At 35.8% G+C, this 27,255-nt stretch overlaps 3 protein-coding genes across 13 annotated transcripts in view; 1 reads left to right on the top strand and 2 right to left on the bottom strand.

Moving 5' to 3' along the window:
* Nucleotides 1-413: 413 nt before the first annotated feature.
* MFS16 (major facilitator superfamily transporter 16) lies at nucleotides 414-6,169 on the bottom strand. 5 transcript variants are annotated; one of them, XM_081976695.1, is made up of 12 exons: nucleotides 5,991-6,169; nucleotides 5,766-5,942; nucleotides 5,544-5,707; nucleotides 5,268-5,488; nucleotides 4,927-5,059; nucleotides 4,681-4,841; nucleotides 4,520-4,627; nucleotides 4,357-4,401; nucleotides 2,066-2,261; nucleotides 1,864-2,012; nucleotides 1,608-1,809; nucleotides 414-1,314 (listed from the first exon to the last, which is right to left on the bottom strand). In XM_081976695.1, exons 2-12 carry the CDS (start codon nucleotides 5,915-5,917, stop codon nucleotides 1,151-1,153), a joined length of 1,695 nt encoding a protein of 564 aa, XP_081832821.1. In that variant the 5' UTR covers nucleotides 5,918-5,942; nucleotides 5,991-6,169; the 3' UTR covers nucleotides 414-1,150. The 5 variants fall into 5 exon arrangements, with proteins under 5 accessions (XP_081832821.1, XP_081832823.1, XP_081832822.1 ...); XM_081976697.1 differs by having other exon boundaries at nucleotides 4,520-4,603; XM_081976696.1 differs by having other exon boundaries at nucleotides 5,766-5,922.
* A 223-nt stretch (nucleotides 6,170-6,392) lies between these two features.
* CdGAPr (GTPase-activating protein CdGAPr) overlaps nucleotides 6,393-27,255 on the bottom strand; it is a 28,453-nt gene continuing 7,590 nt past the window's right edge. Inside the window, exons 1-21 of one of the 5 annotated variants that reach the window (XM_081976355.1) lie at nucleotides 26,560-26,820; nucleotides 24,154-24,358; nucleotides 23,853-24,040; nucleotides 22,363-22,551; nucleotides 22,118-22,302; nucleotides 21,299-21,544; nucleotides 21,109-21,240; nucleotides 17,984-18,139; nucleotides 17,761-17,923; nucleotides 16,739-16,911; nucleotides 16,441-16,681; nucleotides 16,142-16,299; nucleotides 15,703-15,889; nucleotides 14,995-15,648; nucleotides 12,908-13,236; nucleotides 11,704-11,931; nucleotides 10,941-11,612; nucleotides 7,657-8,059; nucleotides 7,360-7,573; nucleotides 7,117-7,303; nucleotides 6,393-7,059 (exon numbers count right to left, since the gene is read on the bottom strand). In XM_081976355.1, coding sequence (XP_081832481.1) covers nucleotides 6,987-7,059; nucleotides 7,117-7,303; nucleotides 7,360-7,573; nucleotides 7,657-8,059; nucleotides 10,941-11,612; nucleotides 11,704-11,931; nucleotides 12,908-13,236; nucleotides 14,995-15,648; nucleotides 15,703-15,889; nucleotides 16,142-16,299; nucleotides 16,441-16,681; nucleotides 16,739-16,911; nucleotides 17,761-17,923; nucleotides 17,984-18,139; nucleotides 21,109-21,240; nucleotides 21,299-21,544; nucleotides 22,118-22,302; nucleotides 22,363-22,551; nucleotides 23,853-24,040; nucleotides 24,154-24,358; nucleotides 26,560-26,640 — 5,064 coding nt within the window. In that variant the 5' untranslated portion in view covers nucleotides 26,641-26,820 and the 3' untranslated portion in view covers nucleotides 6,393-6,986. Of the gene's footprint in view, nucleotides 7,060-7,116; nucleotides 7,304-7,359; nucleotides 7,574-7,656; nucleotides 8,060-10,940; nucleotides 11,613-11,703; nucleotides 11,932-12,907; nucleotides 13,237-14,994; nucleotides 15,649-15,702; nucleotides 15,890-16,141; nucleotides 16,300-16,440; nucleotides 16,682-16,738; nucleotides 16,912-17,760; nucleotides 17,924-17,983; nucleotides 18,140-21,108; nucleotides 21,241-21,298; nucleotides 21,545-21,599; nucleotides 21,726-22,117; nucleotides 22,303-22,362; nucleotides 22,552-23,852; nucleotides 24,041-24,153; nucleotides 24,359-26,559; nucleotides 26,821-27,255 lie in introns of those variants that run through there. The other 4 variants (XM_081976356.1, XM_081976357.1, XM_081976358.1 and 1 more) reach the window with 4 other exon arrangements.
* On the top strand, nucleotides 17,240-19,616 carry LOC145727031 (uncharacterized). Of its 3 annotated transcripts, none has more exons than XM_081976413.1 (2): nucleotides 17,240-17,377; nucleotides 18,855-19,616. In XM_081976413.1, the coding sequence occupies exon 2, from the start codon at nucleotides 18,859-18,861 to the stop codon at nucleotides 19,432-19,434; it is 576 nt and encodes a 191-aa protein (XP_081832539.1). In that variant the 5' UTR covers nucleotides 17,240-17,377; nucleotides 18,855-18,858; the 3' UTR covers nucleotides 19,435-19,616. The 3 variants fall into 3 exon arrangements, with proteins under 3 accessions (XP_081832539.1, XP_081832540.1, XP_081832538.1); XM_081976414.1 differs by lacking the exon at nucleotides 17,240-17,377 and adding an exon at nucleotides 18,542-18,739; XM_081976412.1 differs by lacking the exon at nucleotides 17,240-17,377 and adding an exon at nucleotides 18,548-18,780.

The following is a 27,255-nucleotide window of genomic DNA, read 5'->3' as shown; positions in this document are numbered from 1 at the left end:
CATGAAAATAACCATTGTTTTTATTATACTAAAAAGCCATTAATTAGCATTAACAATAGATCTTTAGCAAAGCGCCAGCGGTATAAACAAGGCGTCGATTATCGTTGCTGTAATTAAAACTACAACAAAACAAATATATTTAAAGGTGTTCTTTAAGTTGAATGTTTAAAATATTTCCAGGCCGAGACAAACAACGCGGATGCCGTAGTGGCCGATAGAGTAAAATTAGACCAAAACACAAAGGTGGTTGCTCACACGGCAACAGGACTTTGTCCTCACATATTTCACATTTGTGTTTTCTATATAAAATTGGCTAAAAGCCAAACTCTAGTAGTGTTCGAGGAAAATCTTGAATGAATGTTTTTGAGTGTGTTTATAATTTGTTTGGAGGGCAAAAGGCAATAATAACTTAGTTGTAGTAAAATAAATTTGTATATTTGAAAAGTACTTAACACAAATAAATACTTTTGTTAATTAGTAATCAATTTTACTGTACAAAGGTAGATTTATTTATACTACGATGAGGGATTGTAGGAGATATAAACCTCAAAATTCCTTGGAATACACAGATTAGTATTACACTAACAAGATCGTAAAGTATTTTAGTGTTATTGAATGGCAGACAGTATTGGGATTAAAATGTAACTAATGTTCTAAGTAATATTGTTTAGAAGAGGGTTTTTAATACAGGATGGACCAGATGATGTATCTGAAAATTTCTAAACATGGTCGGTGGTTAATAATGGTTTGTTCGAATAGTAGCTGCAGAAAACCATCTAATTAATAATACTAAAATTTAGACCTTTATTACAGTTTATACATTAAGTTTTGCCGCAGTTCATCGTGATCCAACCTGTATGCCTTCTAACTCCAAACAGATGTTTTTGAAGAAAAAAATTAAATACAAAAACACTCAACTTCTGTTACATCAGAATTACAAGTAACTCTTTACATTAACCCATAAAGTAAAATGCAGTTTAATTTTCTAAGCATCTTTTCCAATTTGGTCGAAATTGAGCAATCAATCAAATAAATAAAGTTTTAGTTTTATCAATCAACTCAGTCATCTGGGTACATAAAAACAAAAATCATAAAATAAAGTAACAATAATTAAATACTTTTTTTCTGTAAATGGCTCTAGAGATGAAATTTACTCTATCCGCCTTCTGTGCGTTCTAAATCTCGAAATTTCAGATTTTACTAATCGAATCAGAAAAAGTAACGCTAGAATATCCGAAATAATTAACATGTAAAACACGTTGGACCATCCGTAACTGGATACGAAACCGGCCAAAAGTGGCCCAATAGCAGCACCTAAAGTTCGTTTAGTCAATGTCAGAACTAAAATTATACAGTCTTGTCAATGGTAAGATTGCAGTGACGTTAAGAAATTGTTTTGATTAAGAAATACTCAAAGGCACCATGATCAGTATCACGTGATATTAGAAAGTATTTGAAGACATTCCAAACTTTACTGCACTTCCTCAAAGCTGGGCTATGCAATCCAACACTCTATTTCTTCAAGATTATTAACGAAAACCAAAAGTTTATCATGCTACTGACATCACTGAAACCTTATCTTTGACAGACTTTAAACTAAAACTCACCTATTGACCCAGTGCCATCTATAATGGCAGTGACAGTAGCTAAAGCTTTGGAATTCCCTTCTAAAGAACTGTGAGTGCCCAGTTCAGCTGACACTGATGTGGTAATGAGAGCGTAAGGTCCGTTGACCAATAAACCAACCAATAATAAGAGCAACATGTTAACGCCGATACTGACTACGCTCAGTTTTTGGTAGATGAACATCTGTTTTGATTAATACAGTTAAAATGATATAAACAATACCAAACTGGTTTATACCATTGGTGCTGACAGGAAAAGCATACCAACGCAAGTAGTGGCCGGCATTTCAGATTTGTCACTGATCACGCCTGCAACTATTGCCCCCACTATGCCGCCCACATCGAACAACGTTGACAGGTCTGCGCTTAAGGTTGCACCCATTGTTGCTAGAAATTTGAATGTCTCAAATGTCCTAAAATCCACTTAAAACAAACCTTACTTGACTTATTAACGTATAAAGGCAGCCAATATAAGAAAGTATAGCTGACTAGCTTAGCAAAGAACAAAGTCAAGGAAAATTCAATCACGCCGGGAATTCGAAGAGCTCCCATAAATCCAATGGCCTGGTGATCAGAACTTGCTAAAGATTCTCCCATTAAAGGGGTTCGTTCGGAAGTTGCTCTTCGAATCACCTCCTGCAATCATTTATTTAATAATTTCAAATGTTTCAGAAATCAAAAGTTCACTAGAAGCGCAATTCTTTAAAAGCGTTCTAAACCACACTATATAAGCACTACTAAATAGTAGGAGTTATGTAAGATCTGCCACCCACTTGGCACAAACTCTAAAAAATGGTGCAATGTTTGAAAATTTCAGTAGACGTTATACCTACAGGGTTTCAAAAATATTCATCTTGTATTGCATGTTCCAATTGTGATGCTGTATACAGGGTGATTCACGGTGATGGTATATTAGAAATATCTAGAGAACAACTCAATATTTTTCACTGAAATTTGGAGTGTAGCCTAGGTTGGGTCTAAACTCTCTTTCCAAAATATTTTAGACTTTGGACAGTCGGAAAGAACACCAACTTTTGATTTTTAAATGGAACACCCTGTTTTTAATCTCACTCTCAGTTTACCCGTGCGTCATCCCCTTGTGATTTAGAAGTAGACATGCATTATTGACTTCATCCTTGTCTATTGTTCACTTTCAGAAAGGGTAAATATTTAAGTGAATGTCTTTCAAAAAAAAACATTTACTGATTAGCGCAAAACTGTTTATTCGATTCGGAAAAAGCAAGCAAGTAATCTTTTTTTTCCTCACCTAGAAAACGTAAATCGAGACTTTATCGACGGGCCAAGACCACTGATTTATCTGAAAGCATTAAAATGGATGTTCGAAATACATTATATGATATGTACAATGATAGTATGTTAATAATAGTAAAATATATCTACTTTTGTAAGAAACATCTATTAACATTTCAGTGTTTCCAGAGACTGAGATTTTTGGGTTGCATTATAGATTTTTCATAAAAATTTCTTCAAACATCAATTCATTTCTTCAAACAAGTCATAGAAAAAATAAAATAAGCGTCTAAAATGATTTCCAGCTGGTTTAAAATAAAATAAGTGGATTGCAACCTAAAAATGAGATATAAGATACTACAGCATCACTCAGAAGGTCTTATTGAATTTTTAATTTGTTGTATTTATTTTAGAGAAACATGTAACCATCCAGAACCTAAATCAAGAGCTAAAAGTTAAAGAAATACTACATATTGGTGATACATCTCTGCGAATTTTGGTAAATAAATTAGGTTTCAAATTTAGACGGAATTCTATGATCCAAACGGAGACTTCTCATAAATAAAAAATGTTATTTCGGTCAAGATATTTTTGATTTGCTTTGGTATAAGGTTGTTTTAGTGAAAATTTGCAGCCAAAGATCTCTACTTTCTGACTGACAATACACGCAAAATTTTAAACGTGACGAAGCTTTAGACACGCCCTTTTCTATAATATGAACACAACAGGTTTGTTGACGAAAACTTGATTTGATTCATATGATTATAAATGACGTAGTCTTCGTGACGCACGGGTAAACTCACTCCGCAAGAACAGTAGAATTGTTCTAAATTTAATGTTCTTTTATTACAAACCATAATACATTGGCAGTTTTTCTATCTATCCGACTTAAAGGAATATATTGTGCACCCTGTAGGTTTTTTCATTTTCAGTCTTTGAATATTTCTAGCATGTGGTATTCTCTAACTGAGAACGAAAGGTCATATAAGCAAACCTTTCAAAACTTGACAATTTAATTAATGTTTAGACTACGTTTTGCTGACAAATTCACAATTTTTATGAAATATCTAAGAAACGGTGCAAGATAGGTATAGGAAAGTATTAACATTAATTACTAGCCTTCTTGGGAGGAATTCAAAAATAAGATTAGAACCAGAGTGTTCCATTTAAAAATCAAAAGTTGGTATTCTTTCCGCCTGATCTGGCAACACCAAATTTCAACAAAAAATATTGAGTCGTTCTCTAGATACTTCTAAAATACCATCAGCGTGAATCACCCTGTATATTGCTTCAATAAAACCACAGCAAAATGCTGCTTGTGGTGGTAGCTTAAAAAACACAGTTTCACCATTATTTGAGTCAAAAAATGCTTAAATGGGTGGCAACAGGATATAAGAATAAAAAAAAGCCCCACATTACCCCTATAAAAATAACAACACGCCCCTCTTAACTCTCAACTCTTCCAAAAAAGTCAACTTACATCATTTCTCATATTAATTGCGTAATAGGGCTTTCCACCCCTACCCTAGAAAATATAGACAGAAATTGCAGTAAACCAAACTAGAACAAAACTGCACCTGAACTAATACTGTTGCTTATAAACATTGAATATTGGCCCTTAAAATGTGGCAAAAAAAACTTACATGTTCACCAATCATTATTTCTGAATCGTCCACGTCCGAGTCCGATGATCTTCGGGAGTTTGAGCTTGAACCAGTGTTGGCAATCTGATTGTTTAAATGTTTGTAATGCTGTAATTAAAACTAGTCAATCGAGAATTTTATAAGTTGAATAAAAACCTCACTGTAGAATCAATACATGGTTCACTAACTACACAATTAACGTCGCCAGGATTGACCACCAAAAAGAGGAAAAGTAGGAAACCAGCTACAGCAATTATCAATCCAGGCATAATGAAGGATAGAGCCCAGTCTGTTTCCACATACTCAGCAGCAATGAGAGAACCTTTAAACATGTTTCAATTTTTTGATCTTATTTAATTAATTACTTCATACTATTAATAACTTTCTATATTTCATAAAGGTCATACCTAAAATATTTCCTATACTAGTGTGTGAATTCCACAGCCCAAAAATCAGGCCTCTTTTAGACTTTCCAAACCAATTACTCATTACTGTGATTACACCAGGCCATCCTGTTGTTTGTGCAATGCCTGCCAAACCCTGCATTAATTAATAATATCAAATTAAAAAAAAAATAGTTCACTAGCAGTTGTTTTACTATGCAGCCATACATTTAAATAATAAGCCAAGGCTAACCTTGGCATTACTGTGAATTATGCACTGATATTATTCACCACAATGCGAAACAAAATTACTTGGCCAAGTGCAATATAAAATTACTAAATAATTTTGGAAATAAACACTTTACCTGCACAACAACATAATACCCTAAACTGTGAATTTCATAAGTTTTTCCAATTCCAAAGAGATAGCTAAAAATCCCTGAGAACATCATCCCTAAACTGAGAAAGTACCTCAAGTTCACTCGCTCAGCTACAAAACCAGAAATAAACATAGCTACAGCATAACAGAAAAGAAATGCAGAATCTAATTCTCCCAGTAGTTGAGAGGCTGTAGAATCAGACCCATCTGCAACAAAAACAAAAGTTGGAGTCTATAATTTACTGGACTCAAAGTAACAGACCGAATGGGGCCCAATCACACCAATTTGGTGGTTTATCTGGTCCTGGAGGGGTTAAACCACTGCAGTTCCTATGTAACACTGCTTTGACTACTGAAATGGGCTTTCTGGATAAATGATATGACATGTAGGCAATGTAAGTTAAAAACACTACACTGGCTTTGTAGCTGTAAACACACAAAACTGATATGTGACCATTTAAGTATGATTCAAGGAAGTACTTACCACATCTCCCTTTTGAAATGAAAACTCTGTGGACAGCATTTTCCCGCAACTTTCTGTAAAATCCTTACACCCCATGGAATTTCACTGAACATTAGACTCATTTTAATGTTTCTCCTTACAACTCGAATTAGTCGGGACGGGATAAATAACATAAGTCCTCAAAATCAATGTTCTTATCTAACTTGGGGGGTGGTTGTATATAAACGATGTTTTTGATTAACTTACTTGAGGATTGCTTTAACCTGGGCCAAAACTAGACGAACGATGATCGGGGATTATATAGAATTCATTTCAGTAAGCTGTTAATTCTTTGTTTGCCCATAAATGCGATAAAATCGTGAATTGAATTAAAAGCTAATTTTCGACCAACATCAACAAAGCTAGATTGCCACATTTTGGGATTTGATAGCTGTCACTGTCATTTGTTGTATGAATGACAGTTGATCAATATTTTTGATAATTGACGGTGACTGAAGTTTGGTTAGTGTAAAAAAAAATGGTGGAAAGCGAGTATTTTGAAAAATAAATCAAACACGTTTGCTAGGTTTTTTAAATGGGGTTTTGTTTATTGATGATGCTCTTGACAGTTTCTAGACTGAGAATGGATTAGAAAAAAAAAACAATTAATCAAAACGTAACTAGCTATATTTTTGCACTTCCAAGCTTAAATACAGTATATACATAATGGTGAATAATAAATAAAAGAGGCAAATAATGTCAAATAACGTAAGAAATAATAATTATAAAAATATATTTTATTGTCCTATACAACATTATTTCAGTTCGAGAGCTTAAAACAGATGCATTTTCAGGCCATCGGCGATCTGGTAAAGACAAATCTACTAATTAGACTGAAGTTGAGAATTTAACGTTGTTGTAATATCCTTTACGAGTTAAACGTTTAACGCCAACACCATTTGCTTTTTCATATTTATGTATATTTATTTATATGGGTCCTATTTCATTTGTCAGGTTTGCCATAGTCTTCTTTTGTATAACTACTGCTACTCGCATTGCTAAGCAAATCTGTATACTACTGTAAAGTATTTCTGAGAATCAACGAATGTACAAGTTGCATAACAAAAAACACACAAACGTGACGCAAATACTCCAAAAAAAAACTTAAAAATAAAAATTATACAAAAGTCAGAAAACACATGTTGAAAACAACCTTTCACGCGGCGTCATGTAATCGTTACTAAACCATTTACAACCTAAATATTATTGTTTGGATTTCGATTCAAAAATTGCCTTCATATCCTTAATGCAGTAGGTTGGCGACATTTTCTCCTTCCTAAATAGATTTTTATTAGTAACACTGAAATTTGAGGAAAACCCATTCCAGATTTACCTTGTAGCGCTTCTGGTTTCCAAACTAGTCCGCTTCAATCTTTCCGCATCATTTTCTCGCTCTCTAGTCTCGTATGTGTGTCTCCTCTTCTCTTCTTTTTGGCCCCCTTCATCACGCCGCCGATGACGTATAAATTCTAAATCTTTCAGGTCACTAGGCACGTTGTCGGCAACGGAATTGGTCATTCCTGCAATAATAAGGTTAAAAAAAAACTTGGAATAATCTCCTATGTGAGCAACACACCTTTATCTGGAAAGTTTGATAAACGAGATTTGTCAAAACGCAATGAACCGGGACGTCCACCACGTCCCAGCTCAACGGTGACTGGGGTGGCTTTTTGGTTTTGCTGCTCAAAAATGGCGGCCCGCACTTTAAGGCTATTTCCCAATGGTGGTTTGGAGGCGATTGTGTTTAACGAACCTAAACTCCTTGCTGGACTTGGAGAAGGAGTGGAACCCTACATTAATATAGATGATTTTAGTTTTGCACTATTCAATTTTAAAATAAAAATGTTACCACAAAACTATTAAAACGACTTACACTTCTGCCAGCACCAGAATTTTCTTCTGTTTTCCCTTCCGAATTTCTCCATTCATTCACGCCCTCACTCTCGCTTTTTGTACTTTTTCTTCGAGTTTTTAATAGTTCCGATGCCGGATCTTCAATCGGTTCCTCTTTGCCTTTGAATATCTTTAACCGACTTAGCAAAACGTCTTTGTCTTCCTTGAACGATTCGGAGCGATACTTTTCGCTGAGCACCCTTCGCCTTTCCTCTTTGTACTTTTCGATTCGTTCCCTCTTTTTTTGCTCTTCTTTTTCGTCCGGTACAACGCTGATTTTTTCATTGCTGTGCGCCAAATGGAGCGACTCTAATTCACCATCCGGATCGCTTGGCAGAAGCTTTGGTTGGTTTAGCACTTTAGGCAGTGAATTTGTTTTGTAACTGAAAAAATGTAAAAACAATATTATACATAGTAAACCAAAAATCAAAGTAAATTAGAGTTACCAATTTGAAACTAACAGTTTATGATGTTAATACTACAAGTATTACCTTTTATTGACCATGACCATAAACAGTATGGGTAGAGTGAAAAGAAAAACGTCAATTAAATGAATTAATTTTATTATTGAGAACCTTCTAAAAAGTGCCAGAGGTCTCCACAAGTATCTTAAACCTTCCCAGACTTATTTTAAATTGTCAGAGGCCTTTAGGACCATTTCAAATCTGCCAGAGAGCTCTAAGTACTACTGACAACCTTCTAAAAAGTGCCGGATGTCTCTGCAAGTGTCTTAAACCCTCCATGAATTGTTTTAAATTATCTAAAGCTTCTATATCGCTTCAGAAAGTGCCAGTGGCCGCTAAATGCTATTGACAACCTTCTATAAATTGCCAGAGGCCTATACAGGGTGGACCATAAGTAATGGGACATAGAGCTACAGCATATTCCTGACATAAAAATAATACGATTTAGCGAAATTGTTCTATACCAAAAATTAATATTAAGAAAGATACAGGGTGTGAAAGTTGAAATTTTATTTTTGTTTTTTTATCATATCTTCACGGTCGTTTGATATAAATTACTGAAAGTTGGTATAAAGGGGTTTTGGCAGGCGGGAAATACGATGCTTTCATTTGTTTTGTAGTAGCTGATAGGGGGCGCTAGCTGCAACCATATCCGTTCCTTCAAGAGACTCTAACTTTTTTTTACGGAACTGAAACGACCATATGCTCTCAAAACATGATTCTAAGATGTTTTCTATGTAAAAAAGGTATACTTGTTGTAAGTCTTAAAAGTTGACTGTTTTCGAGTTATTTAATGTTTTATTATTGCATGCATTGTCGTATGTTAATACGATATGTGCTGTATACCCTTAAGTTACACACATAACAGTTTCTGTATGTAAATTTGACTGTTTAAAAAATGTTTGTAAACTTTAAAATAAAGCTAGTTGTTATGAACGCCCTTTTTGTTTTTGTATCAAATCCTACTTAGAATTAAAAAAAAAATAGTAATTAAAATCTGCTGTACATGTAAATGCATGCAATAATAAAAGATTAAATAACTCGAAAACGGTCGACTTTTAAGACTTACAACAAGTATACCTTTTTTACGTAGAAAACATCTTAGAATCATATTTTGAAGTCATATGGCCGTTTCAGTTCCGTAAAAAAAAGTTTGAGCCTCTTGAAGGGACGGAGATGGTTACCGCTAGCGCCCCCTATCAGCTACTACAAAACAAATGAAAGCATCGTATTTTACGCCTGCCAAAACCCCTTTATACCAACTTTCAGTAATTTATATCAAAAGACCGTGAAGATATGACAAAAAAGCTAAAATAAAATTTCAACTTTCACACCCTGTATCTTTCTTAATATTAACTTTCGGTATAGGACAATTCAGCTAAATCGTATTATTTTGATGTCAGGAATATGCTGTAGCTCTATGTCCCATTACTTATGGTCCACCCTGTATAATCATGTTGAAATTTGCCAGAGGCCTATACCAGTGTTCTAAGGGCCATTTGCACCGACTTTTTTAAAGACACCCTAGGCTAAGTTTCATTTGACTGTGACATTTTGCACATGACCTGTCACAGTCATAATTTAGCTGGTGAGATCTAGAGCGCCATTAAATACATCGGTGCAACATAAATATTCTAAGAGTTGTTTAACATTGCCAGAAGCCTTTGCAAGTATTCTACACCTTCTGATTGATTAATTGTTGGTTTATAAACAATTAAAAAGGAAAGAGAACGAAGGAGTACGCCAGGGAGATATGATGTCTCCAAAACTGTTTATCACCGTCCTAGAATATATATTCAAAAAGCTAGATTGGGACCAAAAAGGTGTAAAAATATACGGCCAAAGTCTGTCAAACTTACGGTTGAAAGATATTAGAATAATGCTAGAGGAACTTCAAGAGGTATGTGCAACAGTAGGTGGTAAAAATGAACATCGAAAAAACAAAATTTATGACAAAGCTCGTTACTAGCAACAACCTAATAATTATTGAAAACTCTGATGTAGAATGGGTAGATAAATACACATATTTAGGCCATGAGATAAGCATATCCAAAGCCAACCAAACATGCGAGATAAACATTATACTCTCCTGGGCGGCTTACTGCAAACTTAGAGACGTTTTCAAAAGCGACCTTCCAATATGCTTGAAAAGAACAGTTTTCAAGCAATGTGTTCTACCGATTATGACCGACAGCGCCGAAACACTAACCCTTACCAACGCTTCTGCTAAGAAACTAAAAGTAAGCTGCACAGCGCAACATGGAGAGACCGATGCTTGGTGTTTCGTTACGTGACCACATTAAAAATGAAAAGTTACGCAGAAGAACAGGCGTGACTGATGTGGTTGTACATGCAGCAAAACTGAAATGGAACTGGGCAGGACATGTGGCTCGCATGCAAGATGACAGGTGGACAAAAGATTACTTGAATGGAAACCCAGATCCGATAAAAGAAATAGAGGAAGACCACCAACTCGCTGGACAGACGACATTACAAAAATTACTGATTTGTAGCGCGCAAGACAGAAAAGAATGGACTCAACTAGGGGAGGCCTATGTCCAGCAGTAGACGCAGAGGGCTGATTGATGATGATGATAATGATAAAAACAACCAAATTGGAATAACGTGGTACTCAGCAAAAATAGCAAGTTTGCAGAAAAAAAATTACAATTTTTCGAAACTTCACAAAAATTGCAAGAGGTTTTTCCACAATTTTTTTAAAATTGTTAAGAATCATTTTATAAATAACAAATTGCAATTTCATTTTTGCAAAATAGCAATTTAAAAAAAAATTGCTTACCCTATACGCTCATCAAATGATTTCCTCCTGGGATTAGAAACAGCAAACTCCTTCTCAAACTCGTTCTCGTCCAGCGATCGAGTTTTATGTTGCGATTTCAAATTCCTGGCGCGCAAACACGGTGGCAAGCCATCTTTTTCGTAGGTCCTCCTCGAACGTAGCGAATTGGAACACACGCCAGGTTCAGTCTTGGTTTCTTCATCTTTGGATACGTCTTCTTGCTCTAACTTGTGACTGCTGCTTACTTCAGCCAAACTTCGGTCCTTATCTCCTACGTCAATCGCCAACAAACTAGCATTTTTGCTATCAGCTTCCTTAATTTTGGCACATTTCTCCTCAAATTTGTTTTTCAAATCGTGCACGTTTAGTGTTTCTTCCGGTTCTTCTGCGTCTTCGCTGACATTATTTGTATTGACAATTTCCGGCTGTCGCAAACTGGCTCCTTCCAGGTTTTCGTATACGTGACCATCGTTTTTATCTAAAGAATCACAATCACTATCGAGCTGTTTTTCTACTTGTTCTTCAGCGTTTGCTTTCAAAGAGTTTTCAAGTTCTAGCAGAGCGTTCACTTCGTGTATCGACCTTCGAAAGTACTTTACTTGTTGGTAGACGGCGGTATCGTCGTAGGATTCAGTTTCGTCCGATTTTCTTTTGTCGTTTTGAAGAATTTGTCTGCAAAAACAAGTCAAGTAATTGTAGCTTAGTGACAAACTGAATATAATTTTTCAACTTGGAAAAAATATTAATAAATAGCAGCAATCACCTGCTAGGACTATCACACTCATCTTCCTGACTAGTTCCCGTTCTGGAATTGCACCAAACGTCAGTTTCTAAAAGGTTTTCGTTGCTTACATTCCTGCTGTCCGTGGTAGGACTTACATTTAAACTGAAACTGTTCCTCGTAGGACTAACTGGAGTACTGAGCGACGTTGTCAGATTTTCAGTCGAACTTGGAACTACTTCACTTAAACTGCAATCAGTCTGACTTAATCTAGAACAATAAAGTATAAGATAATTTCTATTTGTTGACCATAAAATGATAGTGTCTTGAAAATAAGGATTTTTTTTTCAAGAAAATAAAGAAAAATTTTTTATTTAATTTATAGAAAAGGTACATTTTTGTAGGGATGTCAAGTGTTTACCATTATAGTTAGTTGTAGTAGGATTGCCCCCTGGATAACAGTATTACTTGATGAACTTCAAAGGAGGTGAAAAAAGTGGTACGTGGAGGTAGAAGGTGGGAAAAAAGGTTTTTTTGTTTTTGGTTGTTGATTGTCAAGAGAGACTTTTAATAAGAGCTGGAAAGTCAGTTTTCTAAAAAATTCGAGCAAAAATCAGACTATTGAAGATCAGGGGATCTTAGAAAGCTGTTTCTTTCCGGAACGGAAGTTACTGAGTGTAATACCGAGTGCTACCAGCAATGGTACCGTCTAGTCCACGTTATGACATGGAGCAGATTGTGATAGAGGACCTATTCCAGAAGTGGTTAAATCGAGAACCGAGGAGGCCTCCCGGCTGTTACCGAGATACAACTTTTGCAGTTAAAAATCCACCTCAACGGAAAAGAAGAAGATTGGTCAACTGACGGTTTATTTTGGACAATTTGGACTCTTTGACGAAGAGTATTAGTTGTAAGTAGTTTGTAATTTTTTGTATTAAAGATATTTGTAGTTTCAATGATATATTTAGAAGCAGGATTTTTAGGTAGAAAGTAAGTTAGATAGGTTTAGTTATTTACCTTAAAAATAACTTGGCATCCCTATAATAGAATTTTTATTCAAGCTTATTTATTTAAATTTTCTTTATTTACTAGAATATTAGAATGAATGGTCAGGGTGAATCTGATGCCAGTTATGACGATATTATCATGCAACTAGGAGGTGAGGGAGATTTGAGTAAATCTCATCTTCAGGATGATAATAATCGTGACAATAGCAATAACATAAAAACTAGTTTATAATCCTTACCTATCAGTGGCCTCCATATAATAATATGGTAAGGCTGAACTCAAGCTGGCGGTATATTGAATGTTCGAGCCCGAGCTTTGATTCGAACTAATTGAAGTTTTTTGGTCGTTAAGGCTGAGAGTCAGTGACAACGGTTCGCTGGTGTTGCAAATGGCACCGCTGCTGTTCGCTTTCAGAGTCGAGTCGGTTGAACTCAGCGTGTCTTCTAAAGCGCTGAGGCTCTTTGGTCTGTCCGAAGGCTCGTTTTGCGGTATCGATAGTAAATCGATTATATCTGGTTGTGACGCCTCTTGGACTGGTAAACTGGCCGTGCTCGTTGGTATATCAACCTGAGTAAGTTTGGATATGTTTAGCTCATTTTTATGTTTTGACAGTTTTGATGATGTTGACAGTCACAACAATGTTACTGTAACACCTAAGTTTATTTTTTTAGCAGTGATTATATAGTCAAATTTTTACCCTTTGAGAATGACGTCATGCAGGTGAAAAAACACGCATATATAGTCAAAATTTTACCCTTTGAGAATGACGTCAAGCAGGTGAAAAAACACGCATGTCTGGAATTAGATCACAAATGTTAACCTACAAATGCTTTGAAAAATGAGTGATCATGAGAGTTTCAGTTGACATCTGGAAACTGTTTCTTTTCGTACTCGAAAAAAAGCAGCACATTTAGAATTAGCATTTGGGCCTTCTCATTGTAGCACAGCATTTTTATACCTTTGATATTTGTTTAAATCCAAGTGACAGTAAATGTCAACGTTTTTAATTTGACAGGACGACAAAATTAACAACGTGCCTTTTTTACTAAAATTGTTTATTTCACATGTTTGATATGCGAGAAACAAAGATGTAAAAAGATGACGTCATTCTCAAAAGGTAAAAATCCAACTATAGTTGGCACGTTAAAAGGCACGTTGTTAATTTTGTCGTCCTGTCAAATCAAAAACGTTGACATTTACTGTCACTTTGATTTAAACGAATATCAAAGGTATAAAAATGCTGCGCTACAATGAGAAGGCCCAAATGCTAATTCTAAATGTGCTGCTTTTTTTTCGAGTACGAAAAGAAACAGTTTCCAGATGTCAACTGAAACTCTCATGATCACTCATTTTTCAAAGCATTTGTAGGTTAAAATTTGTGATCTAATTCCAGACATGCGTGTTTTTTCACCTGCTTGACGTCATTCTCAAAGGGTAAAATTTTGACTATATCTGGAATTAGATGACAAGTTTAAACCTACAAATGCTTTGAACATATAGTGCGTTCGGAAGTGACTGATGATCAAGTGCCTTGAAAATCACATGATCATGAGAGTTTCAGTTTAATCATCATTCATTCAGTGAATAGGTGTGCTTGCACTCACTTAAAGATCTCTTCTACTCCTAATAACATAATACTTTATTAAAGTTCATTGATTTTGTGCTGTGTTGTTGTGCTGTGCACAATAAAGCGAAAATAGTAATTTAGCATAAAAGCGGTTATTTTGGTTTTACTGACCGACATTTTCTTAGAAATGTTGGTAAAATAGGAGTCGTAAGCTGAAATTCCAGTCTTTTTCATTCGGCATAGGGTAGCAGTACTCACTTTTAAAGCCTGTGATGCTCTATCATACACATTGGAATAATCAATTGGGATGACATCTGGAAAATGTTCCTTTTCGTACTCCAAAAAAAGCAGCACATTTAGAATTAGCATTTGGGCTTGCTCATTGTAGGGCAGCGTTTGTATACCTTTGATATTTGTTTATATCAAAGTGACAGTAAATGTCAACGTTTTTAATTTGACAGGATGACAAAATTAATAACGTGCCTTTTTTGTTAAAATTGTTTATTTCACATGTTTGATATGCGAGAAACAAAGATGTAAAAAGACGACGTCATTCTCAAAAGGTAAAAACCAGTAGTAGTACAGTAGTAGTATTAGTTATACAGTTACTGATCTGAATATGAATGGAAGGGCACTGTATTAAGGTTAGTATCATTCTAGTTAGAACTATAAATCCTATTTGCAAAGTTTCTAGCAAAAACCCACAGTCATACAACTACTAAACAAGCCCATTTTTCTTTAAACAAACAATAATTTACCTTTTCTGGATTTAAAATCACATTCTCATATACTGGACTCTTAGCAGGTGATTCGGCTGCACTTCTTGGTGGTGATTTATACGTAATACTAATCGTTGTTAAGATATTCTCGTAGTTAGGGCTCTCTCTCCTAACAGGACTCTCTGCCTCACCCTTTCTCAAAAACTGATACTTAATTTCCGAGGGAGAGCTCTCCCCATTGGGTGAAAAGCCTGGAGTGGTGTTCCCGCTAGACTCTCCCAATTGTTTGTAAGTGGGAGATGTGGGCGTGGGAGAGGCTAAACTGTTGGTGCCGATCAAAAATTGCCTGCCAAGATCCAGGTCAGTGACAGAGTGAATACAGTCCAACATCTGCCGTTTGTCGTCCAAGTTATTTGAGTTTCTCGGGCTTTTGTTCTTTGGTTCGCTAAATCCGCCGTCCTCTGGACTGAGCGGTACCGCGTGCACTACCGCGGTCGTGCTCACTACATTGTCTGGAGTATTACAGTCGATGTATTGAATATCAGATAGTTGGTCTTCAAGTCTGGTGCGTTTTCGCGACATTGATTCTGGTGACATTACCACTCGAGCCTGTTTTTTCGGTGATGGGTTTACCGAGTTTGTTGCACTTACGAATTCTTCAGGACGCGCTCTTGTGAGCGGACGCCTGTAACCCTATAAATTAAACTTAATAAGAAACCAAACTTGAAAACAATAGGGCGCTCTTACGTCTTTCTGCACTCGAGGTGAACTAACTAAACTCTCATCTTCAGAAAATATCCGCATTTCGGACTCTTCCAGATCGAAATTCAGATGAATCTCGCTCAGATCTAAGAGAGAACCTTCCGAGTTATTTTGCGATGATTGCAGAGTGTCGAAGTAGGAATCGTGCGACACTGACCTAGATGGCAATAACCTGAATTGTTATTTTTGTGTCAAGAGTATAGTAAAATGGATAAGAATAAAAATCTATTTAAAAAGCTTAATTAATAGATGAAATAAATATAAAAAATGCATCAAATAAAAAAGGCCGAATTGTTACTTTGACTTTTATATCATTTAAGTGCCTAATGCTCATGCTCTGTAACTGTGTTTTAACTCTTATCAAATATAGATGAACAAAAATTAAACTTTTTATTTGAAAAGTTATCGGCAAAAATCAAAATACCTGTTATGACCGGGAGTCTTATTCATCGAATGCAAAGGCCCTAGAACGTCTTCAGTGCTAGCGGGTTCTGAGTGTCCGGAAGTGAGACTTTCGGCCGATTTGACCGTGCGGAGTTTTCGCCTCATGTCAGTAAGATCTGACTCGGTTACCGACTTGTCCTGAGGGTATAAAAAAACGTAACCTAATCTCACTCATATAGCAAAACAAAGCAAACTACTTTTTATTAAAATTCAGCTTATACTAAGGCTGTAACAATACGTAATGCTTGATTTCATAGTAAAAATACAGAACCTACTTACATTGATAGTTATCGGCGTGGAGATCTTTCTGGTTTTAGTCACAGCCCCTTGAGGGGCGCTCCTGGACGACCGCGTAAAAAACAACTTCCACCCTAACGGAGAACGTTTGGTATGACCTCGTTTTCTCGCACCCGGAGGTAAGTCGATTACTGTGTGGTATTTTTTTGGTAGATTGCTTGGTCCTCCGCCCACTTCGATATAGTTACAATCCTCGGCCTTGTTGTTCATTAGGTGTTTATTTCTAAAATTTTGCGTTTTACTAATTTTTGCTCATCAAATCTGAAATACAAAGTTGTACCTGGCTTCTTCAAGGGTAATCAGTTTAGTTGGCGTTGAAATGTTAAGACTATTAGGCCTGCACTTTCTGGCCAGTAAGTTTTCCTTTTCGGACATTTCTGGCCGGTCTAGATTGGGCAGGTGATCGCAGAAAATCAGGTCGGCGTAACATATCAAAAATTCGGTTACCACCGCCTGTAAAACCACAAAACAATAATTATGTTTGTAAGCAGAATTTTTTCTAAGAAAAAGTGTTATTTGAAAAACGCGATACCCAGTTAAGTTGTAATAGATTAAAATTATCATTTTCAAAGAAAATGCAAACATCTTAGATAAACACTACCTTTGTGTAAGTGTAATTATTTTATACATTTCGGGAAAACTTTGCTAAAATGATATAAAGTCCATAGCACAATTCAATTCAGTGACTTCTACCGTTAAACAATAATATCAGGTGGCGTAGTAAAATATATCATTAAGCAAGAACAAATTGTATAATTTTTAAGCTAATTGTCGGGTAAACAATACACTCAACCTGTCGTCCTTCACATACATAAACTTTACATTTTAACGCAATTCTACACAGTCGTCACATCATCTGTAAAACATAAATACCAAAAGTGATTCAGTGAGAAATATTAGTCGATTGAACTAGTCAAAGGTAAGCGCAAAATTTAATATTGGTAGTTAGATTTGTCAAAACAGTTTGTGAAATTGTTATTTATGATACTTAACTGTGAATTAAGTCATTTCAATTATTGATTCAAGTCATCAAACCAACATATTTTGACTATTGCGACCCTGCAATTTTTTTATTTTAGTAAGCTTTGATTAGTTTACTTATTCTTTATCCAACCAGTAGACAAGTTGTAATTTATGAACACAATTTACTACAGATTTTTTCTGAGTATTATATGACAATAAATTAATAAAATAATTTTCTGATAGGTATTGCAAAGTGAGCCTAATTTAATGACTCACACTACCTTGTAAAGAAATGCAAATTGATAAAACAATTAAAAATAAATAACTTCAATATTTTACCTGTACGCCTACTCCTTGCAAAGCAGCCACTCCTCCCACTTCTAAAGCTTCACATCGCAACAAATTGGGCGCCCACACTATTGCCAAGTTCCTAGTAGTCATGCCGGTGCTTCCGCTGTGATTGGCTACCCTGGCTAAGTGGCGCATCAAGTACTCCAACGTCCTTTATCCCCAAATTGCCCGTTTTAAATGCACCGCACTAATTAAACATTAATTATATCACCTGTAATGAGGAGGAGGCAGTTTCTGAACAGCTTCACGCATTTTCAGAAGCCGTTCGTGGTCGGTTTCGGTAGTTCTTAGGGCCGTACCGCATCCTTGAACCGCGTTCACAAAGCTTTGGTATAGTTGGTACGTGCATAATGGATTGGGCAGTTCCCTGTAAGAATATATTTGTTATTTTTAATAGATTGTGCTTTTAAAACAAAAAACTGCACTTTCTTATCATATCAAAAACTCGATTAAAATAACCTCTTAAAACAAAACTGCAGAAAACCACTTGATTTGAATTTGAATACAGACGTTCCAGATAAAAAAATAACATCGTTAATCTGTGTGGGTAAGTCAATATTAGTCTAAAGGGTTTTGTTGCTTTTTATCGGCATAAAAAAATTCTGAAGCATACATCATCGTCTACGTCATTCCTTTACTTGGTCCCGCAATCAAATCCTGGCTTAATGCCGCGTTAAGTATTGTAAGCAATTTTTTTAATTAGAAAATGATCTTAATGAACCCAATTTTGACGCGCAGATTTAGGAGATCTGCACAAACAAATACCATTGTAGGATAATGCTATGAGGTTATTGTCAGAGCCCCTGGGTATATAAGACTTTAAATAAATACTGATAAGGATGGACTATAAAATATTGATAGACTTTTTCACTGAATCGCAGTGTATGGCAGATAACGACGCCAGGCTGTTAAGTCGCGAGTAAATCAACCGAGTAGAGTTTTGTAGACGTAACAATATTGACTCGGGGTAAAGGTTAATTTTTTAACAATACTAAATAATAATAATTGGTGAGTGTCTGCAAAAACTGTGTATTAATTTAATTCAACTTGAATTTTTAATATATTATACCATTTTGTTTCAGAAAAATGACGCGTGCACTGAGATTAATGGCTGTGATATTTTCTACTGTTAGTTTCTCAGTTCTGACAGATTCCACTCCTGTAGAATCCCCAATTTGTAACTCCAATTTGGAAGATCAAAATATCGCAGATTCATCACATTGTGAGAAATACTTTCGTTGCGTTTACGGCCGTCCAGTTCCCAAACAATGTCCAGAAAAAATGCGCTTTAACCCGTCAATAGGCAATTGCGACCTGTACTACAATGTGGACTGTCCTTCAGCCGATGACAATGATTTGGATGAAAATCTGGCGGAAGCTATAGAGAATCTCACCGGAAGATCTTTTGTCCAAAACCCCAAGGCGACTGTACCACCAAGAAAAGACCAAACTTACATTGAAGAGCAAGCCACTACCGGTTTTGAAGGGAAGTCCGGAGAAACGTCCACTTTGAAGTTTGTGTATCTACCGCATGAAAGTTATAAGAACGCTTATTATAAAATTGAAAATGGGGAGAAATTGCTCATGTTCTGCGAGCAAGGGATGGTGTTCAGTTTTGACTTGGAAATTTGTGCAACACGGTGGAACATTGATCAAAAATAGCAATAAAACCGTTTTGCTAGAAAGAAAACTTGAGGTTTATGGAAACGAGGTACTCTAAAAATGGTTGGGAGCAACCAAGCAGCTGGAGTTTAAGACAAAATACCAAAACAGTATTACGGACCTGAAAATCCCTGAAATTCTAACCTTTAAAAAAGAATAAATCAGTGATATTTTGATATAAATTCTAGTTTTTTTTACCACTACTTGTTATATTGACTTGAGGTAAAGCTTAGTTTTGACTCAATTTGGGCTCAGCAAAATAATAAATTATTAGCTACAGAAGCATTAGGCTAACACACCTAAATAATAAATTAATTATTAAAGGTTAAAACTTGTAACACGCGCAGGTTTGGGGCCCACCTACATAAATCGCAACTTTCCATGAAAAGTTTATCTTTTGTTGCAATAATTATTATATTTTAAGTGGTTGCAAAATATCTAAACTTATCAGAGCTGAAAAGATAACTTTATGCAGTAACAATCTTATAAAAGTATGCTTTTTAGACCATTTTTCTTCTAATTGGCGATTGACATGGTTAGGGCAAAACCAGTGTATTGTCATACTGTTTCCATGACATTTAATGGAGCAGGATACAGATACGTTAGTTTTGCACCAAACTTGCCATTTGAAAATGCCAAGTTACTATAATTGCACGATAAAAACGTACACTCTAGTAAAAGGATTAGAAAACCGATAATCGTGGAGACGCATTAAAATCCCGATAAAGTAATAGTCTCGATTAAATTACAATTGTCAGGAATTAATGTCGAGAGTTCGTTTACAATACGTTTCAGCCACGTCAGGAAAGCCTGATTATCTCATCTTAGATCTACTTATCTCTAATCTACCAGTGGTTTTACGATCCACCTAGGTGAATTCCAGATGTATTTGTTTTTATACAAGGAAGCCTAAAAATATAATCCAATTAAGTTTTTACAGATCACCCTGTACGTTTGCACAGTAAGCTGAATAATTTTATTGTGATCTGTGTTTCACGCTGTCAAAACCTTTTTATTCTCGTCACATCATACATAAATGCTCATCTTAATCCCAAAATAAGTATTTACAGAAAAAAAAATTATTAATCGCTTCAAGTGTTATTGGACATTTTTCATGATAATTTTAAATAATTTAGATTCTCCAACTAGTGCTAATTAATCAAAAAGCGTCGACAAACCTTTCTTATGAAAGAAGTTTCCACTATTTCCTTAATTTCTATCTAATCTTTGCATTTTTGTACAAAATATATTTATGACTAGTATTACTCACAGATGGAGATATTTATGGCGTGCGTAGTATAGACGTGTCCCCTACTTAAATTGAGTCAATTATGTAAATATCTGATGCTAGGCAATAAAAATACCAAATTTGCAAATTGTCGCTTTGGGATTAAGATACCGAACAGTAATTCTATTCGAGATTGAAGTGGATTTTTAATTCCAGAATTATTTAGAAAATCTATCATCACAACAATAAATTATCTTTAAAATCTTTATTTTCATAGGGAAAAGCCTATCGACCACATTTGGTCTTTTTGCCTTACCTTCATATTTACAACCAGCACTAAGTTTAGTTGTCCAATAGTTCTTACGTATTTCACGTGACATTCGGTTTAGTTATTAACTCTGAACTTTTTTTTTGGTTCTCTATGAAAACATGTTTAAATTACTCACCTAAAATACATTTTAAGCAATGAAGCCACCGAATGAATATCCTTCAGGATGTCTTCAGTGTGCAGATCAGGTACTCGGTCCTCATCAAAAGCGTTCCGCAGTTTCTGAATGTTCGATGTTATACCGGATAATCTGCATTTTTTAATTAAATCACTTTCATGTAATAGTTTTTGAATACTTTGAAACAGACCTGTAAATTCCATCCACGATTCCGTTAGCCTCAATAAATTCGGCGCAGCTGCGCAACACCGTAGGCACGTCTTTGCCCGAATTGAGCAGGTGCTCACCCAAATCGCAACCAAAAACTCGCTCCTTCAGGATACCGCTCTGTTTCAGGCGTCTGCGCGACGGCCTGTTCAGGATGAAGCTGCGAAAGAAGGTGATCAGTTTGCCGTGTTTACGCAGTACCGGTTTCACGGGACTCAGTGCCAAAGACCTACAAACGAAAATAATCTACTCAGCAGAAAGTTTGTTTAAATTCCCAAATTTACATGGCTTTAACAATCCGACCAGTAGCTTAGTTTTTTTTTCAAGACTTTCTCACTGCCTGATAACAAAAATTTAAAAAATCAACAGTTTTATGCATATAAACACTAATTTTAAGTTATAACCTAAACAGCACACTGTTCAAGTCACACAAGACACATGTCAAACGTTAATTAACGTGTGGTGACGTCAATAAAAAATAGTCGAAATGCACTTTTTATAGCACATTTTATTTTGAATCACAAACTACCGATTGTGCTAAGATTTACTCAATCTGGACTTACCATTATAAATCCTATTTAACTAAAACTTTATTCCTTAACTCAATTTTACCTATGCTACAATTAGATACTACAGTCTGCTCTAATTTTTTCATTTTTTCCACTTACAAAGGCAGTTCTTAGGGGACCACCTTGTATATTAAGACTGTAAAGTGCAACTAGAATGACGTAAATTAAACCATATTTGTGAAACATCAATCAAAAGGACACACATTTATAGACCTGGTGCAAAAGTCACTTACCCAACTACAGGCGGAGGCAGAGGCATATTCCTGGGAACCTTGTCGCCTATAATATGTACGCAGTGTTGCGGAAAGAAGCCGACCTGGAAGCCGCGTTTACCCCGCCACCACATTGACTCGCCCGGATTGGCCATGTCTATCACCGAAATCATGTCACCCACTTCCAAATTTAACTCGTCTCTAGCCTAAAACCAAGAAAAAAGTGATGTAGGTGTTTAGATACAAAAAAAATGTTCTTTTAGTACCTGAGAGACGTATCTTCGAACACTGTAGGCAGCCGCTACAGCTGGTGTGTTGATGCTTCGGCTTTCCTCGCTGGGTACTAGCAAACGGTGGCCTTTGTTGTCCATCTGGAGCCAATTCAACACAGGTCCGCAATTCACTGAATTGTCAGCGATCAAACTGAACCGTTCCAGGTAGGTACTCAATGTTTCCTGCAAATTTAAAATCATCATTAATTTTAAAGGTTTGTTATGTAGCAGAAGTAGTACTCAATTGAAAGTTTCCACCATTTATATATTTTTTTCCTGTTATCATTAGCCCAATACGAAAGCAAGTTGTATTTGAGTAACTAAAAATAAAAATAACATAAAACTTGACTTTAAACCGATAAACATCCTGTGTAACATTTCGACTCGATGCGACATTGGCAAATTGGCCTATTCCTCGAAACCGGCGACGGAACGTCTAACATTTTCTGGATGATATATTTTCTGGGTCGTTGAGCTAACGCACTAAGAATATATGACTGTCCTAATAACGCGAATGGAACCGAAATATTTTACAACATCGTCGAGTTTCTTTTAGAGTTTCCGCATCGACAAATTTACGGCGATATTATCCGAGACAAATGCCTTACATTCTAGCCAGTAGCCTTAACATTTCGCCTTGGAAATTTTCAATCTCGGGCTTTCTAAACATGAGTTAAAAACCCGCTTGCACAACTCAAGAGAAGTTTTGCATTAAACCACCAGTATACGCGACCTAATTGACAAGAGGATTGCGGCGTATTCGGGCTGGATTAAAACGACTTTGCATTAGACTTGGCTGGTTGTTTTATTGGATTTTAATGGCAGACCGACGACTTAGAAATTGAGTGTTAGAACTGTGATTTCGTGGTAATCGAATTCCAGTACAAGACAATTTTAAAAGCACTTTACCGTAGATCAAGTTTTATACAGTTTGCCTTGGTCAACGTACTGACACTTTAAAAATGTAAAAGTAATTAGTAATCGATAACTAGTTATGCTACCGCTATGCTGCGCTTGAGTTATTCATTAAGATATCGATATCAGTTCAAAAATTTGTGTGCAGGGCTTATTTCCTATTCATTCCTATTTCCCACTTCTTTGAAACAATGGTTGAATCCGCCACAGCAATCCACCATCCGATAATCCTGACAGACTGATCGATCGTTATAATCCAATCATTTACAAAAACTATCAATAGGTTATCATACGGAAAATCCACGTTAATTAGGATGACATCAGAAATTTTGTGTAAATTTAAACGAAAGATGTTATTAGAAAGAGATCATTCATTCATTCGGGTAAGCAGCCATGCACTGCAAAACGACGCTTATGCTTTCTATCTTTGTTTGTTCTACACTGTGACAACAGTGCATTGAAACAAATTTACGCATACCTACAATTCTACCCTGTAATTTTTAATAATTTCTACTACTCTTTTAAATAAAGACAGATTTAGCTAATCTGAGTGGATAAAATAAAAGTACCTCGAGATCCTCTTCGTTGATCGAGACCTTCGATAAGTCGGGCAACAGAGAAATCTTCCTGTCGAAAATACACTGGTGCAGCTGCTCGTCCAGCATCTTGAAATTTTCAAAATTCCTTTGCACCAACCAGCATTCCTCTCCCGATGTAACTTGTACCATAAACCATTCCGACTCTTCCTCCTCATTTGCTAAAGAAAGTGATTAATGTGTTACTGAGAAAATATTTATAGGTCAACGTAACCCGATACTTGGTAAAACAGTTTAAAAACGCAATTTTAGCGCCAAGTGATAATTAACTTACTATGTTGGGAATGTAGCGACTGATCCATACTCGTTTGTAAAGCGACTTGAAGGGAATTGGGTAATTGGACCCGTTCGTAATGAAAATGGGCGCACTCCTCCAACTTGGGAAAGCGGCAGGGCTCCACTCCCGGCTCGGGGGCCCCACCAGCGGCCTCCGAAATCTGCATGTCGGCCGGGCAGCCTCCCGGTTCAGAGCATAACGTCTGGAATAGAGTTGCGATTAAAACGTTACAGGCTCGATCTCTGGATAAGTAACAGATCTAGTAAATAAACAACCGATAATATCGTAGCAAACGACAAAAAATAGTATATGCAACAGGCAATGTGCGTTCCCAACGTTGTTTGCGTTCCAAGGTTCATCAACTCTGATGGTTATTTTAAACAATTGTCGATTTTTCCATTCACACTTGTTCTGTGGGACACATGTGGCTGAGTGCGTGTTTTAGTTTTTTATTTTGCGAATCGCCTCAAGACATATGATGCCTAAATATTTGAAAATAAAAGAGGCCATTCGTCTGCGTTGTCAGTTTCATAGCAGGAAATCCGTCAGTCTCTGCGCCTATAAAGTGCTACAAACTTGTTGGCTCATTATTTTTAGATGAAAGTATTAACACAACTAAGCGCGTTGTTAAAAGTTTTACTCTAAAGTTAGCAGTTAAGTTAAATAATTTAACGAGTGTAGAATATACCTAATAACTTAGAAACTAGGCTAAAATGCGATTACATCCCAACAATGTACACCATGTGTAAAGTTACACATTCTACAACAAAATGTATAGTTCAAATGTTTGATATTTCCTACCCTTTGTTTTGACCATAATGCACATTATCACTGTGACGCCTTCCTAATTTAAATTGATTTCATTTATAAATAACTTATTTCAAAAAACTGTATTTTTGGTAATTTGATTTTAACTTGGTTCTACTGGTGGTAGTTACAGAGTGACATTTAATCACTAATTTGTAAGTCAGAAAATTCACTTTTCTCTATAATAAAATAACTAGATTACTTCGTGGTTAAAACAAACTTGAATTCATAAGAAAAAAATAATAAAAAAAGTTGGTTATAAGTTCTATAACGTGTTTGAATATAAAATGAGCATCATTAGTAATTCAAATGGACCTGAAAAGAAGCTGGAATATTAGAATAAGTAAACTGAAGCCTCCCTTTTATACTTTTAGGTCTAATGGTGGGTTATAAGCTAAAACGGGGATCTCATCTTACATTTTAAAGTAAATATCCCTTAATGGGATTCTTAGGAAGGAAGGAAGTTTCTAAGTTCTTAAAAGAGTATAAGTAAAACAGTTTATTTTAAAGGCTTTTTCGTGACTTTTCGAAAAATATTCCAGGTGAATTTTTGTGTAATTTATACTTCCAATATTCAAAATTATATTCTATAATAATAATAACTGAAAATCCAGATAGAATGAAGATAGACTTGTCTATTCCAAGTTCCTTAGAGACCTTTTTTGGTCAAATTTCCAAAAAGATTAGAATTGTATGGAACTTAGTGCCAACCTTTGGAAAACAATCTGTAAAATTTTGATAAACAAGTTCTCGCTTACACTTTTTTCCCAAAGTGATCGGAAAAGTTAAGTGGTCGCACGCTGTTTAACTTATTTATTTTCAACACTTTTCCATTTGCACATCATACCATATTTTGTGTATTTTTTCAGAAACTCAATAGTGTTGACAGCGTCCTAATGCTTTAAAATCGGAAAGTTTACATTGGCCAACTGTTCACTAGACACTCTAAACTTGTTGCAAAAAGTCGCAGATGTTTCAAGCAGATAATTTATTTCGAGCTCGGTTAATTTTTCAAGTACATTTCAGAATCTTTCCAAAAATGGGTGAATTGGAAAAACTTCATTGGTGCTCAGACAACCCATTGATTGACTTCCGTTAATTCTTCATTTTTATGGGCCGTTTAAGCACGCAATTAAACACAACTTAATCCACCCATAAACAGGAATAAGGCAGTTTTGCGGTGATTTATATCTTCTCCGCTTAGAAGAAAATGTTGCAATTTATTACAATCGCGAGCGATTTCCTTTCTATGGTCGCTGGTTTTATATAAAAACTTCCAAGCACTAAAATAATTAATTCCGGCTGCATATTACTGTAAAACTATAGCGTAACACGTCCTGGTGCCTATAAAACGTATTAAACTTTAAAACACATTTATGGATCGGGGGGTAAACAAAATTTTATAGAACGCATAAATCTGGAGTGTGTGTTGGCCAAATGGGTAATAATATTGGCAACGGAGTTACATTTGGAACGTCGAGGTTACGGCCTGGATTGACTGGGAATTGCATTATTGTTTACAATTCCAGACGCCTTAAAACGGTTTGTATAAAAATACATTTGAAGGACACTTAACTCATCAATAATCACACCTACCGTATATTTGGGTGACACCCCTGACAGGAGATTTAAAACCGCCAAAGGGTTGCTCTTATTTGGTATGGCTAGTTGCAACATGTTTATGGTTTCAAAATGGTTGTGGTGAAAATACTTTTTATTGAAATTCCGCAATTAAAACACACGCACGCACCACGAATTCATTACAAGATGCGCAAAATGCACCACATACTCGACACCCGATTGTTGTTGACTGACTAAAGTCTTTTCGAAATTCCGACACCACCGGACATGGTTGTCGCTACACTGGCTACTGCACTAGTTTATTGTCGACCAGCCGAACGCGAAACAAGTACAACACTTTTACTTTTCTAACCCGTTATAATTATTATTATTGTAATCGGGGGGCCCCATTAAAATTTCAAACGCGACACCGCTACAGTTACACGGCGATCCAACCTTGATTAGAAATTTCGGTAAAAATCCTACATACTTACTTATTCATATAAATATTTTATTATTGCCTAATCGACTAGATTGGTGTCGAAAACAATACAGTTATGGGCAGATTTAATTGAATTATCGAGCAGGTTGCGGTCGAGCTTGAAAGCGAAAACGACATGAAAAAACTAAATACCAAGTATTTTTCATGCTTGAAATTCACTACAACAAATTATTGCAACTAATTTCGTAAATGGCACAAAATCTATAATGTTTATTTAAGTTGACAATGAA

This window comes from Ips typographus, linkage group LG3 (genome assembly GCF_016097725.1).
Source record: "Ips typographus isolate SLU linkage group LG3, UJ_Ityp_2.0, whole genome shotgun sequence".
Classification (NCBI taxonomy): Eukaryota; Metazoa; Arthropoda; class Insecta; order Coleoptera; family Curculionidae; genus Ips; species Ips typographus.
The sequence above is the reverse complement of the archived record's forward strand: the minus strand, read 5'-3'. Positions and strand labels throughout refer to the sequence as shown.